The following is a 25,990-nucleotide window of genomic DNA, read 5'->3' on the forward strand; positions in this document are numbered from 1 at the left end:
CACTAGCTAACCATAAAGGTCTGGAATCTGTAGAGACAGACAGGAAGTGACAGAGCTGGGCAGAAAGAGAAAGTGATGTAGCTGGGCGGAGAGAGCAAGTGAGACGGCAGGGACAGAAAGGCATATAGGCGTGGGCATACAGGAAGTAGGTCTCTTTGGAGGCTGAGGGTTGGTAAGGTGAGGTTAGCTGTGGCTTGTCCTATTCCTCTGATCTCTTGGTTTTAATCCCAATATCTAGCTCCGGGTTTTTTTTATTAATAAGATTGTTTAGCAATTCGTCTTACACAGGAACAATCTTTGCTTTGCAAAGGTGATCATATTAACTTCTGGGGCAGAGAGGGAAGGAGGGAAAAAAAATAGGACAAAGAGGGGCTGGGACAAAGTGGCTCAGTGGGCAAAGTATTTGCTATGAGGTGTGAAGGCCCAAGTTCAGATGCTAAAACCCAGGTGCTGTGGCATGTGTGTATAATCCCTGTGTGAGGGCCTGAGACAGAGGATCACCAGAGCTCACTGGCCAGCAGTCTAGTACTAATCTGTGAGTTCCAGGTTTAAGGAGAGATACTGTCTCAAAAAAATAAATAATGTGGAAAGTGATGGAGAAAGACATCCAATGGATATCAGCCTCTGGCTCCATGTGTCCACACACACACACACACACACACACACACACACACACACGCACACGCAATAACATATACACTTATCTACACAATTAAAAAAATAGACTTAAAAAATACCTGGAAGATGAACATCCACGGAAAAGTGAAAACCTTGAAATAGTTTTTCCAGGCTGGCACTGTGGTAGGGTAGTATGAGTGAGGTTTGGAAGCCATGTAGAAAGGAAAACAGGAGCTGGGATTTTTGTGTATTCTGGCTCATATTTCCCTCCCACAGTGTGTAGGAAAGGTCATTGGTCATGAGACCAGTTATAGTGTCACTGAGAGAACATATAAGCATCAGGACAATGGTTTTCACCAGCTGGTGAGTAAAATCTTGCAGGGTCCGTGTGTCCAGTCAGTACATTGGCAGCAGCAACCCTATTGTGCTACTTTACATCCCTCTAATGCAAGGAGGAGCTGACCATCAGTGGTCATGGTACTTTGCCAGAAGCTGCTCAGCAGATGGGTGGCCAAGCCCTGATGAGCTTGCCTCAGCCACAGGCCATCTGCTCCATCTGAAAGTGTGCTGTGGGTGCCTTCCTATGTCTCGGCCAACCCGCCGCTTCTCTCCTCATTTGCACCTCTGAGATTCTGAGCTTTCAGGCGAATGTGGGCTTTTCTTAAACTGGAGAGATAAAATTATATTTTATTGGCATTTCTTTTCAGCTTAGAAGACAGATTTTTAAAGAAACTTGAGTCTCGGTGATTCTTTGGAGTAGGAGTGTTCTTCAGCCCATAGATTGGAAGCCCAAGCACTTTTCCATATGGCTTTTGGCTGATCACCTATCAGAACTGAATTCTGAGTCTCTTCTTTTTTCTTTGCTGTCAAGCTATCAAGATCGAAAACAACATTCATTTTTAAAACACATTTTGTTTGAGTTGCTTCCATGTTGCCCTCGAGGTCGCCTGAAGCACACCGAAAGGAGGTGTAAAAGTTAAACTAACTTCTTTGCCTTCTTGACGGGAACCCAGGATTCCTAACAGAAAACCAAAATGAGAGGAAACCACTGCCCGAGCTAAAACCCTCTCCATCCCTGTATACATTTGTTTAGCTTTCTGGAAACAGATGAAGTTACATACATGTAAATAAAAATTAAATGAGAAAATGCAGCACACACTTGTATGCAGACAGCAGCCAAATCTCTGTGTCCTAAGTTGGAGGCAAAATGTGAATCCAGCTACAGGAATATAAATGTTTATCTTATACAAAAGAAAAAGCCTGTGTGTCAATGAATGCTTTATATCAATTCATTTTTCTGTTTGCTTAACTCCAGTATTAATTTGAAGCCAGTGTTATTTCTCTGTCTTTGTAATATTTCTGTAATCATCAGGCTGCTTGTTAGGTTAGAAATGAATCATTGAGATCTGGAGAAGCCTGGGTTCTAAAACCAGCTTTAAACATTTTGTAATTCTGCGGCTTTGGAAAAGTAGCTTAACTTCTCTTTTGTCTTGTCAAAATCACTGTTGTAGGAATCCTGGCCATGGGACATAGCCAGTACAGACAAAGCTCCAAGTGTCATGTGTCTGAGTAGATGCTCCACGAGGAACAGATATTGTTCTGTCAGTTCAAAGTGTCTTAGATGGGGGTTGGGGGGGGGTAGCTATCATCTGCTGGAGTGAGGGTGGGGGGATAGCTGTCATCTGCTGAAGTGGGGGTGGGGGTAGTTCTCATCTCCTAAAGTGGGGACTGGGGAGGTGCCTTTCATCTGCCGAAGTGCTTGCCGTGCAGAGGACCTGAGTTCTATCCCCTGGAACCCATGTGAAAATGAGCCAGACGTGGTGGTACACACTTGTCATCCCAGTGCTGGGGAGGCAGAGACAGGAGGATCCGTGGGGCTCACACTCAGCCAGCTTAAACTACTTGGAGAACTGCAGGCCAAAGAGAGACCTTGTCTCCATAAAGAAAAGGAGTGTATGTGTGGGAGGGAGCGCTGGAGAGATAGCTCAGCAGGTAAGAGCACTTGCTGTTCTTGCAGAGGACTTGGGCTTGGTTCCTGGCACCTGGCAGCTCACAACCATCCTTAACTCCAGTTCCAGGGGATCACATGTCCTTTTCTGACCTCTGAGGATACTGGGCACACACATGATGCACACACATAGGTGCAGGCAAAACATAAAATAAAAACATAAAGTAAAAATAATGCTTGAAGGAGTCGAAAGCTGATTTTTTTGTTATTACTGTTAACTTCATCATAGTTTTTTCTTTTTTTATGGTGGATAAGTGAATTCAACTTTTAAATTGAATTAAATTTATTAAAACGTTAAAATATCAGGAAACATTTAAAAATATACAAAATAAAAAATTGATAGCAAAAGTGTGAAACCCCGAGTGAAGCTCCATGGCCTCTTCAAGACCACTTGAACAACATAGAAGTTCACTGGGGTATATGGAGTTTGGGACTGGGCAAGTGTTTGAGTGGCTATCCTAAATCAGCTGCTGCACCATGTTTCTATATTTTTTAAAAGTAGATAGCATCTGAGGAATGATACTTTGTTGACCTATGGCCTCCATACACATGTGCACGTACCTACTCCTACACCAGCACACATGCAAGCATATACATGCATGCATTCACAGACTCATAAGAAAGTGTTAACCATGTAATGTAAACACAGTGCATCCTACATGCGAAGATGAGGGTGAGAGGTCACAGGTGGGAAGGGAAATGGAGCCTTACAAGTTCAACTGACTGCATGCTTGAGGAGGATGTTACCCTGATGGTTCCTTCTCTTTCCACATAGAATGTCCCCCCGGACCTGTCCATCTGTACCTTTGTGCTGGAGCAGTCCCTGTCGGTACGTGCCCTACAGGAGATGCTGGCCAACACCATGGAGAAGTCAGAAGGGGTAAGTAATCACTTGTGTAGATGCGTGGTCTTTTACTGAACTTAGTTGTATGTATGTGAATGTTTGCCTGCCTGGGTATTGTGAAATATTTTTTGCTCAGTCAGTGGCTCCTGTATGTGGCTCCCTTATATTTGATTTCCTACTTTATCTATCAGGCCTAGAATGTCTTAAAGACATCTATAAAAATAATTCAGCCTCCATTTGCTTCATGCTCATGTGTGTGTTTTGTGGGTGTTTGTGTGTCTCCTTACATGTTCCCATGTCACCGTCTGACTGCTAGCTTTATGCCTGGCTGTTTGCCATTGACCTCTGTGTCATTTTCAAATGTCCTTCTCCAAGTGACATGTCCTAAGCATCTTTGTAATGGATACACTTTCATGGCACCATTCTGTATTTTAAATAACAAAATTACAGCAGGACAGCTTCAGCAAATTGTAATTTTGCAAACAGCAAACCATCTTCTGAAAATTAAAATTCCTATTCTGTATCCTCATGATGATATTTTTCTTTGAAAGCCTATTGGGTTATTTTAATTATTTTTCCAGGAGACACAGGATTGCTGTTTTTTTGTTTATTTGTTTGTTTTTGCAGGGGGAGGGAGGTGATAGTACATGCTCTTAATCAGTTCATTAAAGTTTGTACATAATCAGTAGGAGGAATGGCTACCCGACACCCCACCAGTTTACCCTAGTGCTTCATAGTCTAATAAACTATTTGCTTCCAGGAATTCATCTGGGACTTCCCTTGCCATTATTGACCATTTGTTGTTATTGCCAAAACACTTTCAGTTTGGATAAATAAAGAGATTAAAAAATATTGTCACAAAGTTTCATATGATGACTAATCAGCTATGCTCTAACATTAACCTTTTTAGCCCTAAGGTTTTAAACACATCTTAGAACATTAATTAGTTTTTTCATTAATTATAAATTAAATTTTCACATACAGGATGTATGTGTGACCAATATGGATAAACCATTTATGGTTCTTGTAATTCTCCTGAAAATCCTGTTTGTCTGAAATTCTTTGGGAATAAGATGGAAAACACAACTAACATCTACCAAGAATGATTCTGTTTCTTAGTTTTCTTTTTGGGCACATGTCAGAGCATGAGTGTTAGCCTGATTGTCATGTGTACATCTTCCAGAATTTTGCTTTTCAATAAAAAATTTAATTGTTTTAAAAATCAAGACATGCTGTGAGGGGATCTGTTTGCACCTTGTTGATAGGAATAAACGTTACCATGATGATTGTGGGAGATAGTTTGAAGGTGCTTCAAAAATTAGAAATAGAATTATCACATGATCCAACAATTCCACTACAATATGTACATCCAGAGGAAATAAGTATGTTGAAGAAAAAAAGTTTTAACATAATGACTAAATGTGGAAGAGAATAATGATTTTACTCACCGCTCCAAGGAAAGCTGTTTTACCAACCTCCAAACATGTTACTTGTTTTATATTATTTTAAAATCACTTTTGGTGACTACCAATTACAAATATCCCATATCAACAGGTGTGAAGTTTCTTTTATTTATTTATTTATCTTTCTTTCAGCAAGGTCTGCCATTCTCTTCGAGTGGAGTTAAGTTATGAAAAAAATGAAGTTTCTCTGTTCAAACAGTGATTTCTATCTGGAATTTCACCTCTTGTGGCTTTTAATATCATAGAGGCATACCAGTTTTTAAATTTGAATTTGTCTTAAAACAAAACAAAACCAACAACAACAAAACAGCCATTGCTTTTGTTTGCAGAACAATGTCCGAAATTTTATATTGCAAAGCTGCTTTTTCCTTTTCTTTCTTTTTCTTTTTTTATTAAGAATTTTTTTTACTCATTTTACATACCAACCACAGATCTCCCTCTCTTCCATCCTCCTGCCCCCTAGCCCCTGCCAACCCACCGCCCCCAGTCCCTCCTCCAACAAGGTTAGGCCCCCATGCTTTTTCTAAACTTAACTTTGGAAAAACCTGTATCCATGAGGTTGAACTAGGCAAGCTCTGAATATCCCATGCCCAGAGGAAACAATTAAAAATACTATTTAGGGATTTGTGCTTTTCACATTTTATTGTTAGAATTCTGGATCCCTTTCTGCAGTGCTTTTACTTAGTTGAATTTAGTTTTGAATTGTTCTCTAACCAGAACATTTCTACCCCAGAGAATGTAGACATTTGTGTGAAGAGTTGGATCAGCATCTTACAAAGCCCCACATGGTTGCCTAGGATTGAACATAACTAGGATTGAGAGCATGGTAGGGAGCTCCTATAGTGGTGGTTCTCAACCTGTGAGTTACAAGCACTTGGGGAAGTTGAATAACCCTTTCACAGGGGTTACCTAAGACCATAGGAAAACATAGATGTTTACATTATGATTCATAACAGTAACAACATTACAGTTATGAGGTAGCAATAATTTTTATGGTTGAGGGCTGCTACCACAACGTAAAAGATCACAGCATTAGGAAGGTCGAGAACCACTGTCCTATAGAATGTGCATGATAGAGGACCTTAGGGAGGTCTAGGTTAGGAAGCCCTCTTGGATGGTGACTGTTTACCAACACAGATATAGCAATTTCCCCTTTAACAGCTGTGTTACCCCTTGGGGTGTTTATATCATCAGCTCAGGGTTAGGTTGTGTGACTGGCAAGTGCTGCTGGTCTTGTAGGAGCCAAGTCTCTTGGACTCAGAAGATATGCCTATCATCGCTTCTGGTCACATAATACCTCTCTAAACCAAAAGCATTCTGGATTATTTCATCCAAAGTGAGAAAAGAGCCCAATGTGTGATAAAATGGAGATAGAGATCTGAGCTAGTGTTTGTCATTCAGAGCATCATGACAGTAGAGGACCAAGAGCAGATGCCTGGAGATGCTGAGGACAGAGAGACCCCAGCGAGGCCACAGGAGGATGCACCTGCTGCACTGTGTCCACTGCATTTTTATTCCAGGTGTTTTTCCTGACTTCTGCACACACACACATCTTTCCTTCTCTTTCTTCTGCAAATCTTGGATTTCCTGTGGATCTTAGTTCTTGTCTGTCTCTGAACCCACAAGTGTGGGTTGCTTCCTCCTCAGGGCTATTTGTGGGTGTTTCTCTAGTACAGCATTCAGAGGAGAGGCTTGAGACATCCTAGCTCTGGCCTCTTTTCTGAGGGAATGAAAGTCTTCATCACCAAGTTTGAGTAATGACCAAATATGATGTTGGATGTAGAAGAGTTAGCATACTTTTCAAAGTGGCATTCAGGAGACTGAGGTAGAAGGGTTGCTATGAGTTTGTTTGAGCCTAGCCTGGGGCTACATAGTGAATTTCAAGAAAGCCTGGGCTACAATGTGATTTCCTGTCTCAAACAAACAGGTAGCTATTTATACCCTTTACTTAATTCTCATATAGGAATAATTCACCTGGTTGTCCTGAAACCCATTATTCCTGCCTACCTTTTCTCTGATTTTCCTTTCTGGAATCTTAGCTAATCTTAGCACATCCCCTTCCTGCACTGATATCCCAACTAGGTTGGCCACATGGAGTTGAGCAGTTTAATGATGATGCCATTGTGTGAAAATACAGTTAGTATGTATGTAAAATGAATAAAAAATTCCTTGATTAAGAAAAGTCTCAGGAAAAAAAAAAACCCAGTGACAGCACTCGCTATTCTAGTTTCAAAAAGTTTAACACTTGGTTTAACTTTTGCTCTTGCTGTTGGTTTTATCTTAGTAAACTTACTAAAAATATTTGGCATACACTTCTCTTTATATGATTTTATTTTTAAACACATAATTGAATCTAACTATTCTGCTTCCAAGGGCACACCTGCCAAGTGAAAAGTGATGCAATATAGTGAAGAGAGTGTGTTCAAGAGGTTTACTGAAGTGTCTTTCTAAAGTACTGATTGTTTATTGTGAGGGCTTCTCTTTTGTTTAATGCCATAAGTACAATATACCACTTGTATGTCCTAGTTAGGAGCATGTGTTTGGAGAAAGAAATGTTCCACATTGCCTGTTCTTTCTGTCTTTTGGTATGGTAGCTTCTGGAAGACTGTAGAACCTTGTTCCTTTTGATGTTTGCTTATATGACTATTTGACTGCTATTTGGACTACTAAAGGTACTATATGTTTGCCCTGAGCCTTAGATGTAGGAGAAAATTACAGAAGTAAGGGCTGGAGGCCCTGGATATCTGCTGCTGGATAGTGTCTCTAAGATATGTCAGGGAAATTGCACCCATGAAATCCTAACCATACGGTTGAACAAGACCAACATAATGACAGCGTCAGTTGACATGACAAGCTGGGCAATAAGGTCCCACCCCTAGATGAAGAGTTACAGGTGACTAATGGCTGCTGATAAAGGGCTAATTGATTTTCTCTAGGGTGGCTCCCACATAGGTTGTCTAGCCCCAAGTGATTAGCTCTGGATACATTACCAGCAATGCTAAATGGATTAAGTAGGTTCTGTATACATGTGTGCGTATACACATATGCATGTAACAGTAATAATTAAAGAAGAAGAGGTCATGAATTGGGAGGGAGGGGGAACATCATAGGCTTGAGCTGGGGAAGTGAGGCAGATGCAGTATTCATGTATGAAGTTCTCAACAAAAATGAAAACTAGACATACAAAAAAAAATACCAGGAAGATTAACCAGAGCTTGCCTATACAGCCTGTTCTTGGATAGGGAAGTATGCTGATATCTTTGGCACTTATTCATTTTAATTCAGTATATGTGTAATTCACTGTGGAATTTAAGGATTTACTGTAGATTATGAGTGATGCTTTACAAATCAATAGAATCTAGGATATGATAAAATAGTATGAAGATATAATATCGAGTTGAATCTTGAGTGAATTGAATTTCAATCATTCATTTATTTAATGTTAATGTTTTAAATATTTGTGAAATAAGTTATGTCATGTAAAGTCTTTGTGGCTCTAATGATAACTAATGTAGTTTTGCCATTAATGACTCTAATTTCAGGATTAGAAAAACAATTACAGTGCTCTTGTGAGGACTATGTTAAGAGTGTAGGGTTTCTTATTGTTTTGAATTTTCTCTTAATTTTTAAACTCATCCTCCACACAATTAGAGTTAATATGAAAACTATTTACACGAGTTCATTTCAAATTTATTCCCAGAAATGATTTGATCTTATTGGGCCATTTTTCAGAATTCAGGTAGAAAACAAAACTTCCAGGATGTGACTACATAATATTTTCACCAGTATTCTTTATTTTCTGAGAAAAGGATATCTCACTTTTGTGTAACAGGCACTCACAGAGATCTTCCTGCCTCAGACCCCTAGGTGCTCGGATTACAGGTGAGAGCCACCACACCTGGTTCCGAGGTTTTCTTAGAGTGCCTTGAATGGCTCCATTTACTAAAATAGTTTGTTATTTGATATGACACTATAAGAATACTGCTTACTTTTAAGTAATGCTTTGCCTTTTAATGAAAGGGACAGGGATACCCCAGCGACTTAATTGTTGGTAGAGCTAGCAGATGTAAGTTGGCTCTGTATTTTTTTGTGAAAAATGAGAGTTGTAGAATGTGAACTATTAACATTCTTGTCTATGTTCTCATAAAATTCTTTCTCTTTGACTCATGTACTCTGTGAACACTCAAAAGTGCATCAAAAGGCTACTAGCTAAACTCACCAGTACATGAGTTTTTAAAACTACATTTTTCAAACTTCAAAGCACCATAAATGAGTTTTTATGAGTACATGTATTGAGCCTCAAGGCACTGATTTCAGACAAGTAATTGCACCAAAAAATGATCTTGTACCTGTGCAAGAACAAAAGGTGAAATCCAGGGAGTCTGATGCTGTGTCTTGTAGTGTCCAAGTGCTGAGATTAAACAGCACACTCCCAGAGGCAAGAAAACCATTGAGCAATCTCTCTCTCCTATACACTCCTTATTTATAAAGTGAGACAGAACAATAGTATTTTCTTCGTGGAGCTGTGAGACTTAAATACTGTGATAGACACAGGACAAGCCCATCACATGGGCGGCACTCTGGGTGTGTTCACATCATTTTATGATTTTTCTGTTGAGGCACACTGAATAGCTAGGTCTATATACCCCTGCCCCAGGAGAAAGCAACTATAAACTGTGGACTAAATGTAAAAACTTCTGAATCATTATCATCACTTCACTTAACACCACAAATATTCACAGATTTTAGCTGTAGTTTTCTCTCTCTTAAAACAGATGACCACCACTGAAATGTGGTGGCTTAAAAAATTGCTTATCAACTCATATTTCTAGAATTCATGTATTTATTAGGCCCTGTGAGCTGGAGTAGAGGTAGATGTTAGCAGCCTTGCTAGTTCAATTCCTCACTACAATGTAAAGACATCAGACAAATGTATCCCAAGGGAAGAGGGGTCTATTGTGACTCAGTCTATGGTACAGTCCATCATGGCAGAGAAGGCATGGTGGCTGGAAAGAAGGTGAGTGGTTATGCCATATCCACAATCAGGAAGCAAAGAATGACGAATGCTATTGTTTGGCTCACTTTCTCATTCAGTCCAGGACTTAAGCCATGGGATGGTGGCACCCACAATGGGTGAGTCTTCTCACCTCAATTTAACCTAGTCAAGATAACTACCCTGCCCTATTCAGGGCCAAATGCTAATCTACATAACCCTTTACAGTTGATATTAGGGACTTGTTTCCTAGGTGATTCCAGATCCAGTCAAGCTGACAATTAATAGTGGCCATCCCAGTCATCCAGTGTTCTTATTTGTGTTTCAGAATGCACAGGGGAAGCTCCTAACACTCAGTATGACTTCTTCCAGTCCACCCTCACATCTACGAAATGCTTAGAGGATCCATGCTCTATAGGCAGTATGATGTCACTAACTCTTTGTGTGAGAAATTGCTACTCTCAAATGTCTACTATAACTTACACCCTCTTGAGAGGCTGGGTTCTGTTTACATCTGTTTTCTGGAACATCCCTCTTAAGTAAAACTTTAGGGAAGAGCCCAGGATGGCAAAAGCTTTGAAATTTTCCTAATGGATGAATCATTCACTGTTTTATCTAAAGCCTGTGTATATGAACACATTTCTTCCCGTCATACACAGAACTGAAACTGTAATTTAAAATAACTGGGATTATAATTTCCTAAAGGGCCTTCAGCTGCACACATTTGTGGAACCTCACCTATTTTGTTGTCATGTATAGAATGTGGAAGTCTGTGGTTGAAATGTGCATCTTTTATTTGTAGATATTTTTTTCTATTCAGGAGCAAAGGCTACATGAGTCTGCATTTGACTGACATGGTTCACAGACTCCAGCATCAAACTCAATAAGGAAGTCAATTTAATCAGTGTGTAATTTAATCACAGTGGCAGAGTTATAGACTTTCAGATTTTGAACCCTGAATGTATAGATTATTTGATTTGATTAGAATCATTCAATTCAGGTATTTTTCTTAGATTTTTTTTTTGTGTGCTTACAGTATAGAAGTAATTTTCACATGAAGCTATTTCCTAGTAAATGAACAATAGGGTAATTTTTTTTAGTCTCTGCACACCATTTCTTCACAGTATATAGAGCTGAAGTTTAAGAATGTGTGTGTGTGTGTGTTTTTTAATGAAGTCTAGGGATATTCACTGTGGACCTGGAGTTTCTTTAAGATTAGTATTTAGGATTTTTCTCCTAATAGTTGAGTAATTGACCCATCATTATCTATGGCTGATGATTCTCTTCCTTGTGTTGGTTATCATTTCTTTTTAAACACATTAAATTTGTACACAGTTCCAGGTTTGAGACTCAAAGTTAAGCTTTCCACCACATGTCTACTATTGTCCCCGCAAATGACAATGATTTCACATTGTAGAAATGTATCACCATCCAGTGAGGTCTGTCCTAAGTGTTTGTATTTTTCCCTCCGCACATTGTTTGTGTTCTTGTTTTTTTTTTTTAAATTGTTTCAAATGAGATTCCTCTTGGCATTTAATTGTGCTTAGTAATTCTGATGAACTGCCCACCCAGCAGCCAGCTGCCTATTATTAACTTAGGGACCCATCATTTGAATTTGCTAACATGAAAGCTTATGCAAGAACCACTTTGCCATACTTTCTGCTTTGTGCGAGGAAGTGTTGGTAATTTCGAGCTTGATGTGTGCATATTTTCCTAAATTTCTACAAATTCAGGAATCATTTAAGTAACAATAAAGGCACTGTTCTGCTTCTATACAAGGAATAATTGAGAGGATCTTAATTTTCTGTTGCCTGGTTTAGTTTAAGAGAGGAAAAGGAAGTAAGTTTCTGAATAACAATTCTGAGTGCTTTTTGCATATATGAGGGTCCAGGAATTCTGAGGTGACTGGAGTCATGACTGACAGGTTTGATGAAATGGAAGCATGTGGGTCATTTAATACGAAGCAGTATAAAGAGAAAAGTTGGGCTAATTATATAATTCAGCAAATTACTGGACTTGCTTTTGTGGCCTCATTTGCTTAATTAAATTTATGGTAAATTTTTTTTCTTAAAATGACAGTAGAAAGAATTTTGCAGTCTCATGCAGTTTAAAAATACACACCACAGCCATTATTCTAACAGGCAGATATGGCTTTAGCATTTATAATCTCTCTAATAAGAAGGCTGTGTCCATGTTTCCTCATTTACGACTTTGCATTTTCCATTTTGAAATTGCTTGGCCTGTTCCTGGAAACACTTCAGAGACCTCAGTTTGAGGTCTAAGGAATCTCTATTCTGACATTTGAAAATATGTATTAAGGGGCTAGAGATGTTAAGAGCACTAGCTGCTCTTGCAGAGAATCTAGGTTTGGTTCCTATCACCCACATGGTGACTAAGTACTATCTATAACTCCAGTTCCTGGGGACCCACCCCCTCCCCTTCTGGTGTATGTGGGTATCAATTACACATACAAGCAGACAAAACATCCGTACACATAAAAGTAAACACATCTTTTTAAATAAGAAAATATGTACTAATACAAGAAAGAAGTAGGTAGGGAGATGGCTTAGCCCCTAAGAGTGTGGTTCTGTTCTTCCAGAGGACTCCAGTTTGGTTCCTAGCATTTATCTATACATTGTAGTTCACAACTATCTGTGACTCCAGCTTCAGACGATATGACTCCCACCTTTGACCTTACTGGGCATCTGAACCCACAAGCACAGACTCACACATATTTTTTTTAAAGATAAATATAAAAGGAGAACTGAAAGGTTTCTTGGTGAATGTTGTGTTCAATAGTTAAGGAAAACATGTCAGAAAGCCTGCTCTTGTGCCTCTCACAACAGATTCACAGGAAGAATTAGCATCATTCCTGTCGGGGACAAACTCACTGTTGAAGTGTGTTAAGTACTAACGTTCCAACATAACGAAGCAGGTTTCTTTTAGTTCTGTGTTGATTGGCGGTTTGGTCACTTAGTACATATTAGGTAATTTGCAGTCCACATATAATCCATAGCAAGTTTGCAGGGAAAGAAACTTACAAATCCAAGCAATGCTTGTTTTACATTGTTTCTCATTTGAGTCAGACACTACAGGAAACATTTGGAGAGGCATAAAATTAAGTAGTTTTGTTTCCAAAGAGCAGTTGACCAGTATTGTAACTCCTGGGACAAAAAGTTTAAAAGCTCAAAACTAGGAACATTTAAAAATGACTAATTTAGAATTCATTAACTCTAATAAGAGGTATTAAGTTACATAAGAAATACGTTTCAGAGACAATGGAAACTTCCAAGGTAGCTAGGGATGTGGAGCCAGAATTCCAGCACAAAAGAAGTACATTGAGGTATGCCTAACACTTTCAGAAACCTGGGGTTTAAAATTTATGTGCTATGGGGGTTTGAGAGATGGCTCAGTGGTTAAGGGTAGTGGTGTCTTGCAGAAGACCTGGGTTCAGTTCCCAGCACTGGTGTAGCTGCACACAAAGGGAATCTGATACAGACACCTGCATGCATGTGCTGCACATAAACTCTTACATGCACACACATATACACATAAATAAAAATAGTAAACAAATACCCGTGGTTAAAATGCATAATAAAATAACAAAAAAATGGGAAGATATAAAACTGCTCCTTCTGGAACACGCTGAAGTTGCTAATTTGTACTAGAGTGTTAAAAACCATCAATGCCTAAGTGATCTTTAACAAGGAAAAGACTGGTGTACTCAGCAGCCTCCAGGGCAAATGAAACCAAAGTATTTGATTAACGTAAAGAAGAAGAATGAAGGGGAGAGAAATAAGAACATAATGGGATTAAATCTGTTCTGAGTTTAGATTATAGTGATTGCTTTCTGCTCTTTAAATATGGTAAAAAATTGTTAATTGTGTGCTTTAATAGGCAAAAATCATGGAAGTTGTTTCAACCTCTTCCTTCCTCATCCTTCCCTCTCTCCCCCTCTCCTCCCTCCCATCTCCTCTTCTCGCTTCCCTTCTCTAGAGGGTATAGTTGCTGGGTAGTAGGGGACATGGATCAAGCTAAGAACTGTGCACATACTAGGCAGGCCCCTGCCACTGAGCTGAGCTCTAACCTTAACCCTGTAAATTACATTTCAGTAACAATTTAGAAAGACCAAGAGACCTACGGAATACAAGTGCAATGATAAATATATTTCAGCAATAAAGCTAAATGTAAGTGAATAGAATATTTTGGTTAAAATTTGTGAATAGGGCTAAGGAGGCTGAACATGCGAGAGGCCTCAGTCCTGCTTTTTCTGCTGTTTAGTTAACAGTTATATGCTGCTGACCATATTAAATGATAGGAAAAATAAAAGCTGTAGTCTGACAATATCTGTATATGTATATATAGCTGGAGTAGTGAAGTTACTGTCTGAAATGGAATAGGGCAGAAATAAGTATGGAAACGAAGATGGACTTTTTTTTATGAGGACAGCAAATTTATAAGACAAACATAGTAATTATAAATTTATATGAGTCTGATGATAGAGCTTACACATTTAGTAAGTCAAGCTAGGCACAGTGATAAGGGAAACCCATCAATGTGAGACCACAACTATCATAGTAACTGTTACTGTACATGGGAAGTCAGTCAACAGGGTGTGGAAAATCAACCCAACTTGCAGGCCACTGCCCTGAGACTCACCTCTTCCCAGCAACTTTTTACACTTTTTGGGGAGAGGGCCTGTCAGTCTTGTGACTTTCTGAATTTTTTAAACATCACTAGCTTTCTGAGTCTTTAGAGCCTGATTCTTCTCTTGAGAAGTGGGTGTTTGAATAGGAGGAATAACTACTCAACACAGTCTCAAGCAAAATGGCTGAGACAACTCCAAGAAACAACAGCACCAAACAGTGTTAGGGTATGGATTTTCCATACTTAGTGCATTAACTTGCAATTAAAACACAAATGCAAAATCGAGATGGTATGTGAATTACCTGTTTTTCATTTAATGATATAATTTCAGCAAGAGTTATTTTTGTATTGGACTGTTGTGTCCTCTGCTAAATCAAGCTGACATTTAAATGACTACTTCTCTTAAGAGATATTTTTGTTTAAAAAATGAGGTTGCTCTTTTTATTAGTGTTCCTGTGATAAAACATTTAGTATAATCTGCTACAAATATTGTAGTATTTTCTCTAGCATGATAAAATTGATATATTTCTTTAAACTTCTACATAATCAAGGGCTAGGGATGTAGCTCTGTTGGTAGAATGCTTGCCTAGCGTGTGCAAAGCCCTGGATTCGACTCCACATAGGCATAAACCAAGCATGGTGGGGCTGCAATTCCAGTGTGTGGGAATGCAGCAGGGGATTAGAAATTCAAGGTCATCCTCAGCTGCATGGGGAGTTCAGGTCTGAGATACATGAAATTTTGTCTTAAAAAAGTCGCTAGTAAGTTCTTAGAAAAATGTTCATTTTTTTCTCCTGTTTTTATGAATTTGATAATTGCTTAGATTCTAATACTGACCAAGTTTTTGGAGATTTTTTCTTTTGTGTGTGTAAATTTCTTGATTAGCCCCATGAAAATTGTTTTTTCTCCTCACTATTTGCAGGTATTGCAAAAAGTGGCTCGTGTTGACTTTGACAAGAGCCGTGTCATGAAATCACTGTGCCTGGCTTATGTGTAGTTACAGCCCTGTGGTCCTTGTCTTGTGTGTCTAGCTGACCATTCACTGCCTAGCACTCGCTGTTGCTAAGCCTCTCTGGTTATTTGGTGAGAGGGGAGTTCATGTTGTTCTTTCCAACCCCCACTACTGTGTCATCATTAAAACTCCTGTAGCTGATAATGTTAAGCTATGGCCTGATTCCCAAGTCTGTCTTCTGATAAATCCTGCAGTGTTTGTCTTTGCTCTGGTGTGTACAAGCCTGTGTGCTGTGTGAATGTCTAGCATTTAAATGTGAGCATGATGGTATCATACATTTTGATAATCATTTATATTATTAAAACACAGCATTAAAACTTTCCTGATAAATATGGTAAAGAAATAGTTTTTTAAAATATTTTTTCTTATAAGCATACAAATATAAGATTTGTCCATTTGGGTACAGGACAGTCTGTGACAACTGAGCCACATTTTTCTTTCATTGTTAGCGTACAAAGAACTGGGTTTCATTATGACAGTTTTCAAACAAAATCTCCTTAAGTTTTTTTCTCTCCCTTTCCCATGCCCCGCCACTTGTGCTCTTCCATCCCTAGCAACCCCTTTCCACTTTCATGTCACACTGGAGTTTTTCCCTCTCCTCATCTTGCTTCCATTTACTCTAGCTCTAAAGAAACCAATTTACCTTTTGAATTATCTAATGTCTGTGCCACCATACTCAGTCTTAAAATCATTTTATAACATTTAACAAATGTTGCTTACAAGACATGGATATATTTAGCTAGTGCCTGGATTTAGCTTTAGCTAAACAGCTTTAGTTTTTTTTTTTTTAAATCTGATTAATGAAATTTTCTAAGGAGAAAAAAAACCTAAATTAATGAACAATATGAATTAGTGTCAGTTATCACAGGACATAAATCATGCATTCTATTCTAGGGGTGAGTAGTGGAGATTTACTTTTACAGTTGAGTGTGTCCCTCCATAGTGGACTCCAAGAACATTCTAAAAGGCGTTCTTGTTGACATGTAATTTCGTTGTTGTTGTTATTTTTACACTGTGGGTATCATACTCATGTCACTTTTGTTTTTTTAATGAGTCACACTGTGATTAGAGTACCTTGCATTTCACTAATAAAAACAATCTAGATTAATCTGAGTGTCATATCAGAATTATTTGACAATAAAGTGTTCTTTTTTATTGTGGAATTTTATGTAATGCTCAAAAGAATGAGGTAAGAACAATTTTTGCTTTTCATGTTGTAAGGGAAGTTACTGTGAAGCATCTTGTCTCCAGATTGTCATTGTCCTTTATAATTAAATGGAGCTTTCGGGGAGGGGTTCTAACTATCAAGATGGCAGATTGTGCTTGAGGTTCTATACAGCTCAACTCACCTTTTGAGTGCCTTGGGCTGTCTTCTGGACCTGTTTCATTTTTAGCAGAATACCTATGGGATTGCTTTACTAACTGAGAATGCTTTGGTTTATTGAGATGAATTGCTAATTGGAAGTTTGAGTATTATTGTATATTCTTTGAAATAGAAAGTAGATTTTGGGTCAGGGGTCACACTTTAGTTGACTTAGACAACCATTGGAACCATTGTTAGGAGTTTTTATTTTGTTTTGTTTTTAATTTCTTTTGGCTTTTTCTTTCCACAGCAGGTTGATGTGGAAAAATGGGTATGTGTTTCCCTGCATTTACAAAGGACTTGTGACCAAAAAGCGCATGCTCGCTGCTGCCTCTGAACCTTTTCATTTTGCTTCTTAGCACAGCTTCTTTTAGTGTTTGAACTCACTGCTTGGCTATAATGACCACATTTTACAGGTCACCAGTTAGAGCCTTTTATGTCTCTGAGTTACTGTCAACTGCAGCGGGCTCCATAAAAGGACTTTCTACTCCCAATTAGATCGTTTTATGTAATTGGCTTAATTATACAAATGTTGATGTATCTCTGGCCATAGGAAGGGTTTTGTTACTAGTATTCAATATGATTTGCTAAACAAAAGTGAATGTTCTATCTTAAAAAGGCTGTGGTGCAGTCTCAATATTGCTCCATGCATTATAGAGAGAAAGGCAGGGCTTTTCCTGTGTTCATGCAGTCTTGAAAAGTGAAGGGGTAAAGCAAATGGCTTTGCCACATAGAAAGGACAGTTACAGGTGCCCGGTCTGGAGGCAATCTGAGGTCCACACTGTTAGCAGTTTGTGTCATGGTACAATGGCATTGGTACTCTGTTTCTTCATCTGTTAAGAAAAAAGATGAGGAATGAAAAGAGAGACAGAGGAAATAGGTGTGGGTGAGAGGCAAGGAAAAAACGAAGCAGGGGCAGGAGTCAATTTAGACCAGTCTATCAAAGTATCCAAGTCCTTCTGTTAATACTCCAAGGTTTGAGTGGAGTTCAGTCACCCCAGCATTTACATCCCCACTCAGCTTGTCCTCAAAGTACATAGCAATGACAGTTTGCCTTAGTATTTTGCTTTGGCTTTTTTTTTTTTTTTTTTTTTTTTTTTTTTTTTACTTCATAGGAAGAGTCTCTCGAGACAGACTGAAGTTGTTACTTCATTTTTCCCTTGTCATCTACCCTTACTTGGGACTGGCTCTCTTCATCTTTATCTTGGGGCCAGGTTCTCTCCATCCCTAACTTGGGATCTGCTTCTTTTGATACAGTGGAGTTTCCTCACCTCTCCTATCCCATCGGGGGCCTTTCAAAGTGATCCCCAAACAACTACATGTCTATGAGGATGTTTGCATTTTTTTCTCTCTTTGATCCTCTTTCAGCCTCTATATCCAAGCAGGTTCCATTGATGAGACTTACTGTTTCCATGATGATGATATCCGTGCTAGTCTTTGAGACCTTCCATATTATAGTTTAAGTCCACCATACCTTAAACTACTTCTTCTTGTCTGGCTATTTTATTTTTTAATTTGAAATTGTACACTTCCCTCTATGACAAGAGTTAAAATTCTGATTCATGATCAAACTTTTCCTGATGGGCTATGGGCTCTTGTTTTTCTAAGCATGGCTATGGCACCTCCCTGTTTAAGCCCCACCCCTTTAATATCAGCATTTTACAACATGTCTCTGTTTCTGTGTGTATCTGAAACCTTCTTTTCCAGCACAGCGTTTCTGTGCTGTATCTAGACTGGCACTTTCTTCAGTATCCCTTCAAGCCACTCTTAATTCTTTTGAAAATCAACTATGAAAACTGTATAGAGAGACATAGAAATAGATATTATTTGAAAGCATTTGCAGTTATTTCTCTGTGTTTGCTTGCTTTCCATCTGCCTCACCAGCCCACATGCCCCTCTCCATCCATAATGATGTCTCATTTTAAATTTGGCTTTCTGGTGTGAATTTTATGTTAGAAATTGCTTGTTAGTTATAAGGAGGTCATGGAAACACCATTGAATGGAACATCACAGGCTTTGTTTGGCTGCTGGCCAGTTTGGTTAGGCTCTTCTTGTTCCTGAATGTTAGTGTTCTGTCAGGAGCTAAACACGCTTTTGTTGAGCTGTGCATTCATTTAGAAGCCATGTCTGTGGAGTCAGTGTCGTTCAGACTGATGAACACTCTCTTTGACCTCTTTCTGTATAACTCAAATCTCACTCGTTGGCCATTTGAACTTTGAAATTCTGCTGTGACAGCCATACTGGAAGGGCAGTTGGAAATAACTTAACCCCCTGGTGTTGAGTGACCCTAATCCTGGGGAGAAGTGAGAATGTTCACCCCAGCGAGAGAACTGATGACAGACTCAAGAGAAGCTGCTATCAAAGCCCAACTTTTGTGAGTTGTGAGCTTCATCGGATTATTTAGAGGAGCAGAAATGACTCAAAGGCAAACATATCATCAAAAGCCCACCCCTGCATGAGTGACAAGCTCATAAAAGTTGGAAATCCAGATGTCTTAGTTAGGGTTTCTATTGCTGTGAAGAGACACCATGACCATTGCAACTCTTATAAAGGAAAGCATTGAACTAGGCATGGCTTACAGTGTCAGAGGTTTAGTCCATTTTCATTGTGGTGGGAAGCATGGCAGCATGCAGGCAGACATGATACTGGAGAGGTAGCTGAGAGTTCTACATCTGGATCCACGGGCAGCAGGAAGTGAACTGTGAGCCACTAAGCCTGGCTTGAGCTTCTGAGACCCCCAAAGCCTGCCCCAGTAGCACACTGCCTCTAACAAAGCCACATCTACTCCAACAAGGCCACAGCTCCTAATAGTGCCACTCCCTATGGACCTATGGAGGCCATTTTAATTCAAACCACCACACCAGAGGGCACCACATAGATTACAGGAAGCTCTACAGGCTAGTGAGAGTCTCTTCCAGGCAGCTCAGCTGATCTGAGAATGAGCCTCAGCAGGCCTTACTGCTTATATAAGCTTTGGGAGGGAGGAACCTAGGGAATCTGGTTGGTTTCAGGAACTTCCTGAAGGCTTTGAGTTGTTTACTTCCTGCAGGATGGAATGTTTCACCTCCCCTTAAGAATTTCTGCCTTTTATTCAGCTTCCCTGTAGGATGGGATATTTTACCCTGGAGGAAAATTGCTACACAACACTTAGAGTCTGTTCATATTGCTCTGTGGGTACATTCTTCCATGTCCCTTGTGTATAACTAAAATAGCCTTACTCATACTCATAGATATAGTGTGCCATGGTCATTTCCATCACACCAGTCTCATGATGGCAGTCATCATGATGCCCTATTGGGTCAAACCTTTGGGTCTCTGAAGTTTTACTTAGTTAGGTAGCTCAATCCACTGTGACCATATCCCTGAGTCAATTAGTGTGGGCAGCAGTTTCTGCTGCACCTGGCCTGTTCTTCAGGCTCCTGTTCTGTGACTTTTCCATGTGTAATGGGACGAGAAGAGCCCAAGGTTGTCTGGAAGGCTTCTGATTCCAGAGTCATTTCATTTATCAGGGCCTTGTTGGGTATCTTCAGGGAGCTTCCATTATGGATATTCCTGACCCGTGATTCTCCTGCTGTAGTCTGATGCATCTTATCTGTCTGGTTTGGGAGTTTACCTTCTCTTGGTGTGTCCTAGAACAGTCCTAGGCTAGATCTTCCTAGGCTGCCCATGCTGTCTGTGGGCATGCCGTCCCTTCCCAGATGCTGCTCCATAGGAGCTATATGTATCCTTTCGGCCTTTGGGCTTTAGGAGTCATGAGTCTGCAGGCTTCCAGCTTCTGTGGACAGGGATGACCTTCATGACACTTGTGGTGAGGGCAAGCTTGTGAAGGGAGGAAACTCTCCTGGTCGAAGAGCTCTTCTCTCAAAGAAGCCATCTTCTTGCCCAATCACCTGCTGACAGCCTGCTGAGTGGGTAGTCAGCTGATGGAAGCAGGTGGACTCTTACCCTGCTCCTTTGGAACGGGCTAGGTGGTGCTCAATAGTGTAACTATTGCTCCTTTCTGATGTGGGTGCCTCATCTTCACATCCACTTCACTGGCTTGCATAGCATGCATTCTGCAAGCCACATAAAGTTCTTAGGAACCTCATAAAACTTAAGCATATACATAGTCATATACATAGGTGATGCATATATAGGGTATAGGAAATTAAAATGGCGCCTTTGGATTTTCTTAGAGCATAAATCTGAGCAGCTTCAAGATTCAAGTTCCCCCTCCCCACCTCTCTCCTCCCCCCTGTCCTTGTTTCCTCTCCTCCCTTCCCCTCTATTCTTCTCTCTTCCCTTTTGTCTTCCCTCCCTCCCTCTTTCCTCAGTCCATCCCTCCCCTTCACTCTCTCTGATCTGTCCTGTGTTCCTCTCTTCCTTTTCCTCCCTTCTTTCTTCTTCCCTTCCTTCCTCTGTTTTCCATTCTTTCCTTCCCTCTCTCCTTCTTTTCCTCCATCTTTCCCCCTCTCCTTCCTTCCCTCTCTATTTCCCTTCCTTCCTTCTTCCCTTCTCTTCTTCCCCTTATTTCCCTTCTCTCTTCCTTCCCTCTGACCCCTTCTCTTCCTTTCTCCTTTCCAGCTTCTCTTTTTCTCACTTCCTCCTCTTCGTTATTCTCGATTCCCTTCTTGCTCCCCTTCTTCCCTTCCTCATGTTTCTCCCTCTTCTCTCTTTCCTTTCCTCCTCCTTCCATTTCCTCTCTTCTCTTGTCTTGCCCTTCCCCTTGTCCTCACCTCTTTTCTTCACCTCTTTCCTCTGTGCATTTCTTCTTCCCCTCTTTCTTTTTCCTCTTCTCCTGCCTTGTCACTCCTTGACTCCCTTCTTATCCTTCCTTCCTTCATCCTTTTCTTCCCCCTTCCCTCTCCTTTGCTCAACTTCTTTTTCCCTTTCACTAATGTCTCTTTGGAGCATCTGTGCACTTGTTTAAACATAAATCCATTAAGTTATAAAATGTAACTCTTCACACTTAAAAGAAAATTCTATTTCTGAGTCTTGATATAAAGGATATTTAACTATTATCTTCACCTACCCCATCCTCCCCTGACCTTTTCCTAACTTTGGTATTAGTTTCTCACATGAAGGCCTGGGATTTCAGTCTATGAGAGGGGATCAGAAGAGAAAGAAACATACTGAAATTGTTACATATGGTATATTATTTGTAGTCAAGTGACTCCTTCCACTTATCTTTAAAAGATTCATAATGTTGCTATAGATATTAAAATACGAAATAATTTAAAATGTTTCCTAGCATCACAAAATAATGCATTGCATACCCAGCTATCATATGAAGGTATGTGAAAAAACATATCAGAATTCATTCATACTCAAAATGTATAAAGCATTCCATCTCTTGCGGTAGATAATTATTAGTTTGTTGGTGGCAGTCAGTATATAGGTCAGGCTTCATATATCTTCAGTCACTTTGACCCATGTGTTTGCTGTAAGGGTCACTGTAGTGTTTTGTGTATAGAAAACTCTCTTTTGAGACAAGCTGGAAAAAGAAGAAAGCTCCAGATAGCTATTGGCTTCATACTTTAGGCATTTCTGAGCTCTGTAATGTATACATGTCACTGAGCTAGAATGCCAAGTCTTACTCTAGATTATCAGCATCATTTCTTTTCCTTCTGAAGCAGAACTAGATAATTATGAAAACTTGTATCTGTCAAATCTATTGCACTCAGAAAACCAGGTCATTTAAATAATTTCTGTATTGAGTTATTGATTGGTTGGAAAAGACAACAGTTGACACACATCTGCTCCAAAATATGCTGTAGTCTTTTTAAGCATATCCACACATGTGTGCTCAACCAGATGTCAATAAGTGACCAGAGTGCTGGCAACATGAGTCACACAGGAGTGTGGCTGTGGGAGGTTTCCTGTGTATAACTGCCCTTTATGGGTTGAAGGCTGAGACCTGTTCTGATACTCTCTAGATCTACATTTACCATGCCCTTCTCATCATGCAGTATTGGATATTTTCGGTAGGGAAGTCTTAGAAAGTTAACAATGCATACAGAATATGTTCTTCATAAGAGTAGTAGTTGACATTTCCCACAAATATGCATCTACAGATGTTATTCTATAGTATATAAGGAGTATGCTTTGAGTGTGGGATTATTCATGTTAGACTATGTTTATCCTCTCAAACATATTGTGAGCATTCTTAATTAAATACAGCCACTGATTCACCCAAATCTTTGATGAAGGCACTTCTTTTTCTCAACATAGTGAAGCTACTTCACTCATAAGGGAGAGAGGAGAGGTGGCAGATGGAACATTGTGGGAAATCCTTGCATCTTAGCACATGGAGAGACAGGATATCACAAACATCTGACTTTGAATGAGCATCTTCTGTGTGGAGCAGGGTGTTTTAGTTTCTTAATGGGGAACCCAGGCTAGTCCTGCTCCTGAAACTGTTCCCTCAGAGTCCAGCATTCAGATCCTTTGAATGGTAAGCCTCCTGAGTGAAGGTTTCTTGGTTGCCCAGTTCTCTGTCTAGACACTTTTTTGGGGGCATCTTCCAGTAAAGATTCATTTAAAAATTGTAAGAGAGATTCTTAGATAGAAGTAATAACTTAAAAAAATAATTCATTCATTAATTCATTTCATTCAGTGTGTGTGTGTGTGTGTGTGTGTGTGTGTGTGTGTGTATTGTGGGGTGCATGAGTAGAAGTTAATTAGTGGGAACTGGTTCTCTCTTTTTACCATGTAAGTCCCAGGAATCAAACTTGATTCTGTATGATGCCTTCCTCTTAAGGGTGTAGGAATGGGTTCTTTTTCTCTGCCAATTAAAGAATTAAGGGGCAGAAAAGAATTGTGACTGGAAATCTTAGAGAGTTTGAGTGGGGTCATCAATGATACCAAGCAAACCAGGGTCCTCTCTGGGGGGTTCTTAGTCTCACTAATAAAAAATATTAAGAATGATATCAAACAGACATTCAAAGATAATTCTTCAGAGTTTAAAAGAATTCTCCAGGGCAAGCACACTGTGAATTTGAAGCTGACTGAGGAGGTAAGTGGAGAAGATGAGCCCACATGTTAACAGGCAGCCACACAGTAAGGAGGGGAGCTTTACAGAGATAGTAAGGAAGTTGAGAATATTAGAAAGTTACAAAAGAAAAGACCCAGGGTAGGCAAGCTGCAAATCTCAAAACTGCCCCTGAAGAGAGGACTGGAGATGCCCCATTGTTTGAGATAAGCTGGTGTGGAGGTCAGCACACGGAAGTGAGAGGGATTTTAAAGAGAGAGAGTAAGGAAGCTCAAGTACTAGGAAAGCATACCTAGGCTCTGTCCAGCATCAGAAAGAAAAAAAGAAGAGAAAAAAGTGAATAGTTACACTTTTCTGAGTCTGGACTTAGAAAGGCCAGCAGACCCAGCACAGCATGGTGGGGCTGGTAGGAGCTGCACAGGGTAGAGTTCTAGGAAGAAAGAGTGCATTATCTGAAGGAGAACTCACCTGTCTAGGGGTGGCCCCTTGGGTACGTTCTTGACCTGCTCAACAGAATTAACTCTTAAGGGAGAAGAGAAGGCAGGATTCCACCTAGATATAGAATCTATTTTTTCCTGTAATAGTCAGGCTTGGCTAGTGGCAGACACCCTTACTTGTAGAGACATCTCACTGGCACAGAATTATTAATTAAAAATCCATTTGTATTAGTCAGGGCTCTCTAGAATAACAGAACTTATAGAATGAATCTCTCTCTAATATATATATTTTAATTATTATTATAATTATTTATAATTATTATTATAATTATTATCTCTCTAATGTATATATATATATATATATATATATATATATATATATATATATATATATATATATATATTAGAATGACTTACAGGCTGTGGTCCAGCTAATCCAACAATGGAATGGCTAGCTGTGAAAGGAAAGTCCAAGAATCCAGGAGTTTTTCAGTACATGAGATTGGATGCCTCATCTGGTCTTCAGTAGACACTGGAATCTCAAATCCCAAATAAGTAGGCTCTGATGCCAGTGAAGGAATGGACTTGCTAGCAAGGCAAGGACAAGCAGGCCAAGAGTAAAAGCTTCCTGCTCCCATGTCCTTATATAGGCTTCCAGCAGAAGGTCTGGCTCAGATTAGAACTGGATTAAATATCTGGATTAAAAGTGTGTCTTTTCCCAGCTCAAAAGATCTGAATTAAAGGCATGTCTTCCTACCGCAAAGATCTGAATTAGAGGTGGATTTTCCTCCTTCAAAGTAAGTAAAAATCCTCCATAGATGTGTCCACCATTTTTGGGTTTTAGTTCCAGATGTAGTCAAGTCAACAACCAAGAATAGCCGTTACTGTTTCACATTACTAAACTGAATATAAGTTAAAGATAACAAGGCTGAGCCACAAGTCCTTACAATGGTCAAGGTGTTCCCTGAGTGACTGTTTCTTGCTTTGTACTGAGAACAAGATAGAGCATAATTTGGGGTTCTTTTGCTGTCTGGTGTTTGTTGTCTGTGTGAAGCATTGATATTTTACTTGTAATCTCCTTGTAATCATTTGTGTTTCCCAAGTACACCTACTGGGGTCTTTCAGATCTATGGTAATGGGTGACCACACGGGATTGTGTTGTGTTCAGTCAATCATTTGTCCAGCAGTATCACCTCTGCCTGTGCTGAGAGGGTATGCTAGCAATTTCTCTCCCTGTTTTAACATTAGTAAAGGTGTTGTGGGCAGTCATACCTCAGCTCTTGCTCTTCACATCATCTATGAAATCTATAGCAACTGAACTGACAGCCACATGCAGTTTTACACCAGAGAACTAAAACTCTGTGTTTCTGTGCAAATTGGTCATCATCTGTCTTATTTAAGGTTACTGTTGCTGTGATGAACCACCATGACCAAAAACAACTCTGGGGGGAAAAGGTTTGTTTCACTCACAGTTCCACACAACAGTTCATCATCAAAAGCAGCAAGGAGGAACCTGGAAGCAGGAGTTGATGCAGAGGCCATGGAGGAGAGCTGCTTACTGGCTTGCTCTCACAGAAAAGCTCACCAAGCTTTGAATACTCAATGAGTTTTCTAGCCTAAAGTCCTTTCATACCATC

At 39.7% G+C, this 25,990-nt stretch overlaps 1 protein-coding gene across 1 annotated transcript in view; it reads left to right on the forward strand.

The window, feature by feature from the left end:
* Ryr2 (ryanodine receptor 2) overlaps positions 1–25,990 on the forward strand; it is a 415,387-nt gene that overhangs the window by 41,041 nt on the left and 348,356 nt on the right. The window contains exon 3 of the mRNA XM_059263016.1: positions 3,402–3,506. Within this exon, the coding sequence (XP_059118999.1) occupies positions 3,402–3,506 (105 nt within the window). The remainder of the gene's footprint in view (positions 1–3,401; positions 3,507–25,990) is intronic.

Source organism: Peromyscus eremicus, chromosome 5 (assembly GCF_949786415.1).
Source record: "Peromyscus eremicus chromosome 5, PerEre_H2_v1, whole genome shotgun sequence".
NCBI classification, from domain to species: domain Eukaryota; kingdom Metazoa; phylum Chordata; class Mammalia; order Rodentia; family Cricetidae; genus Peromyscus; species Peromyscus eremicus.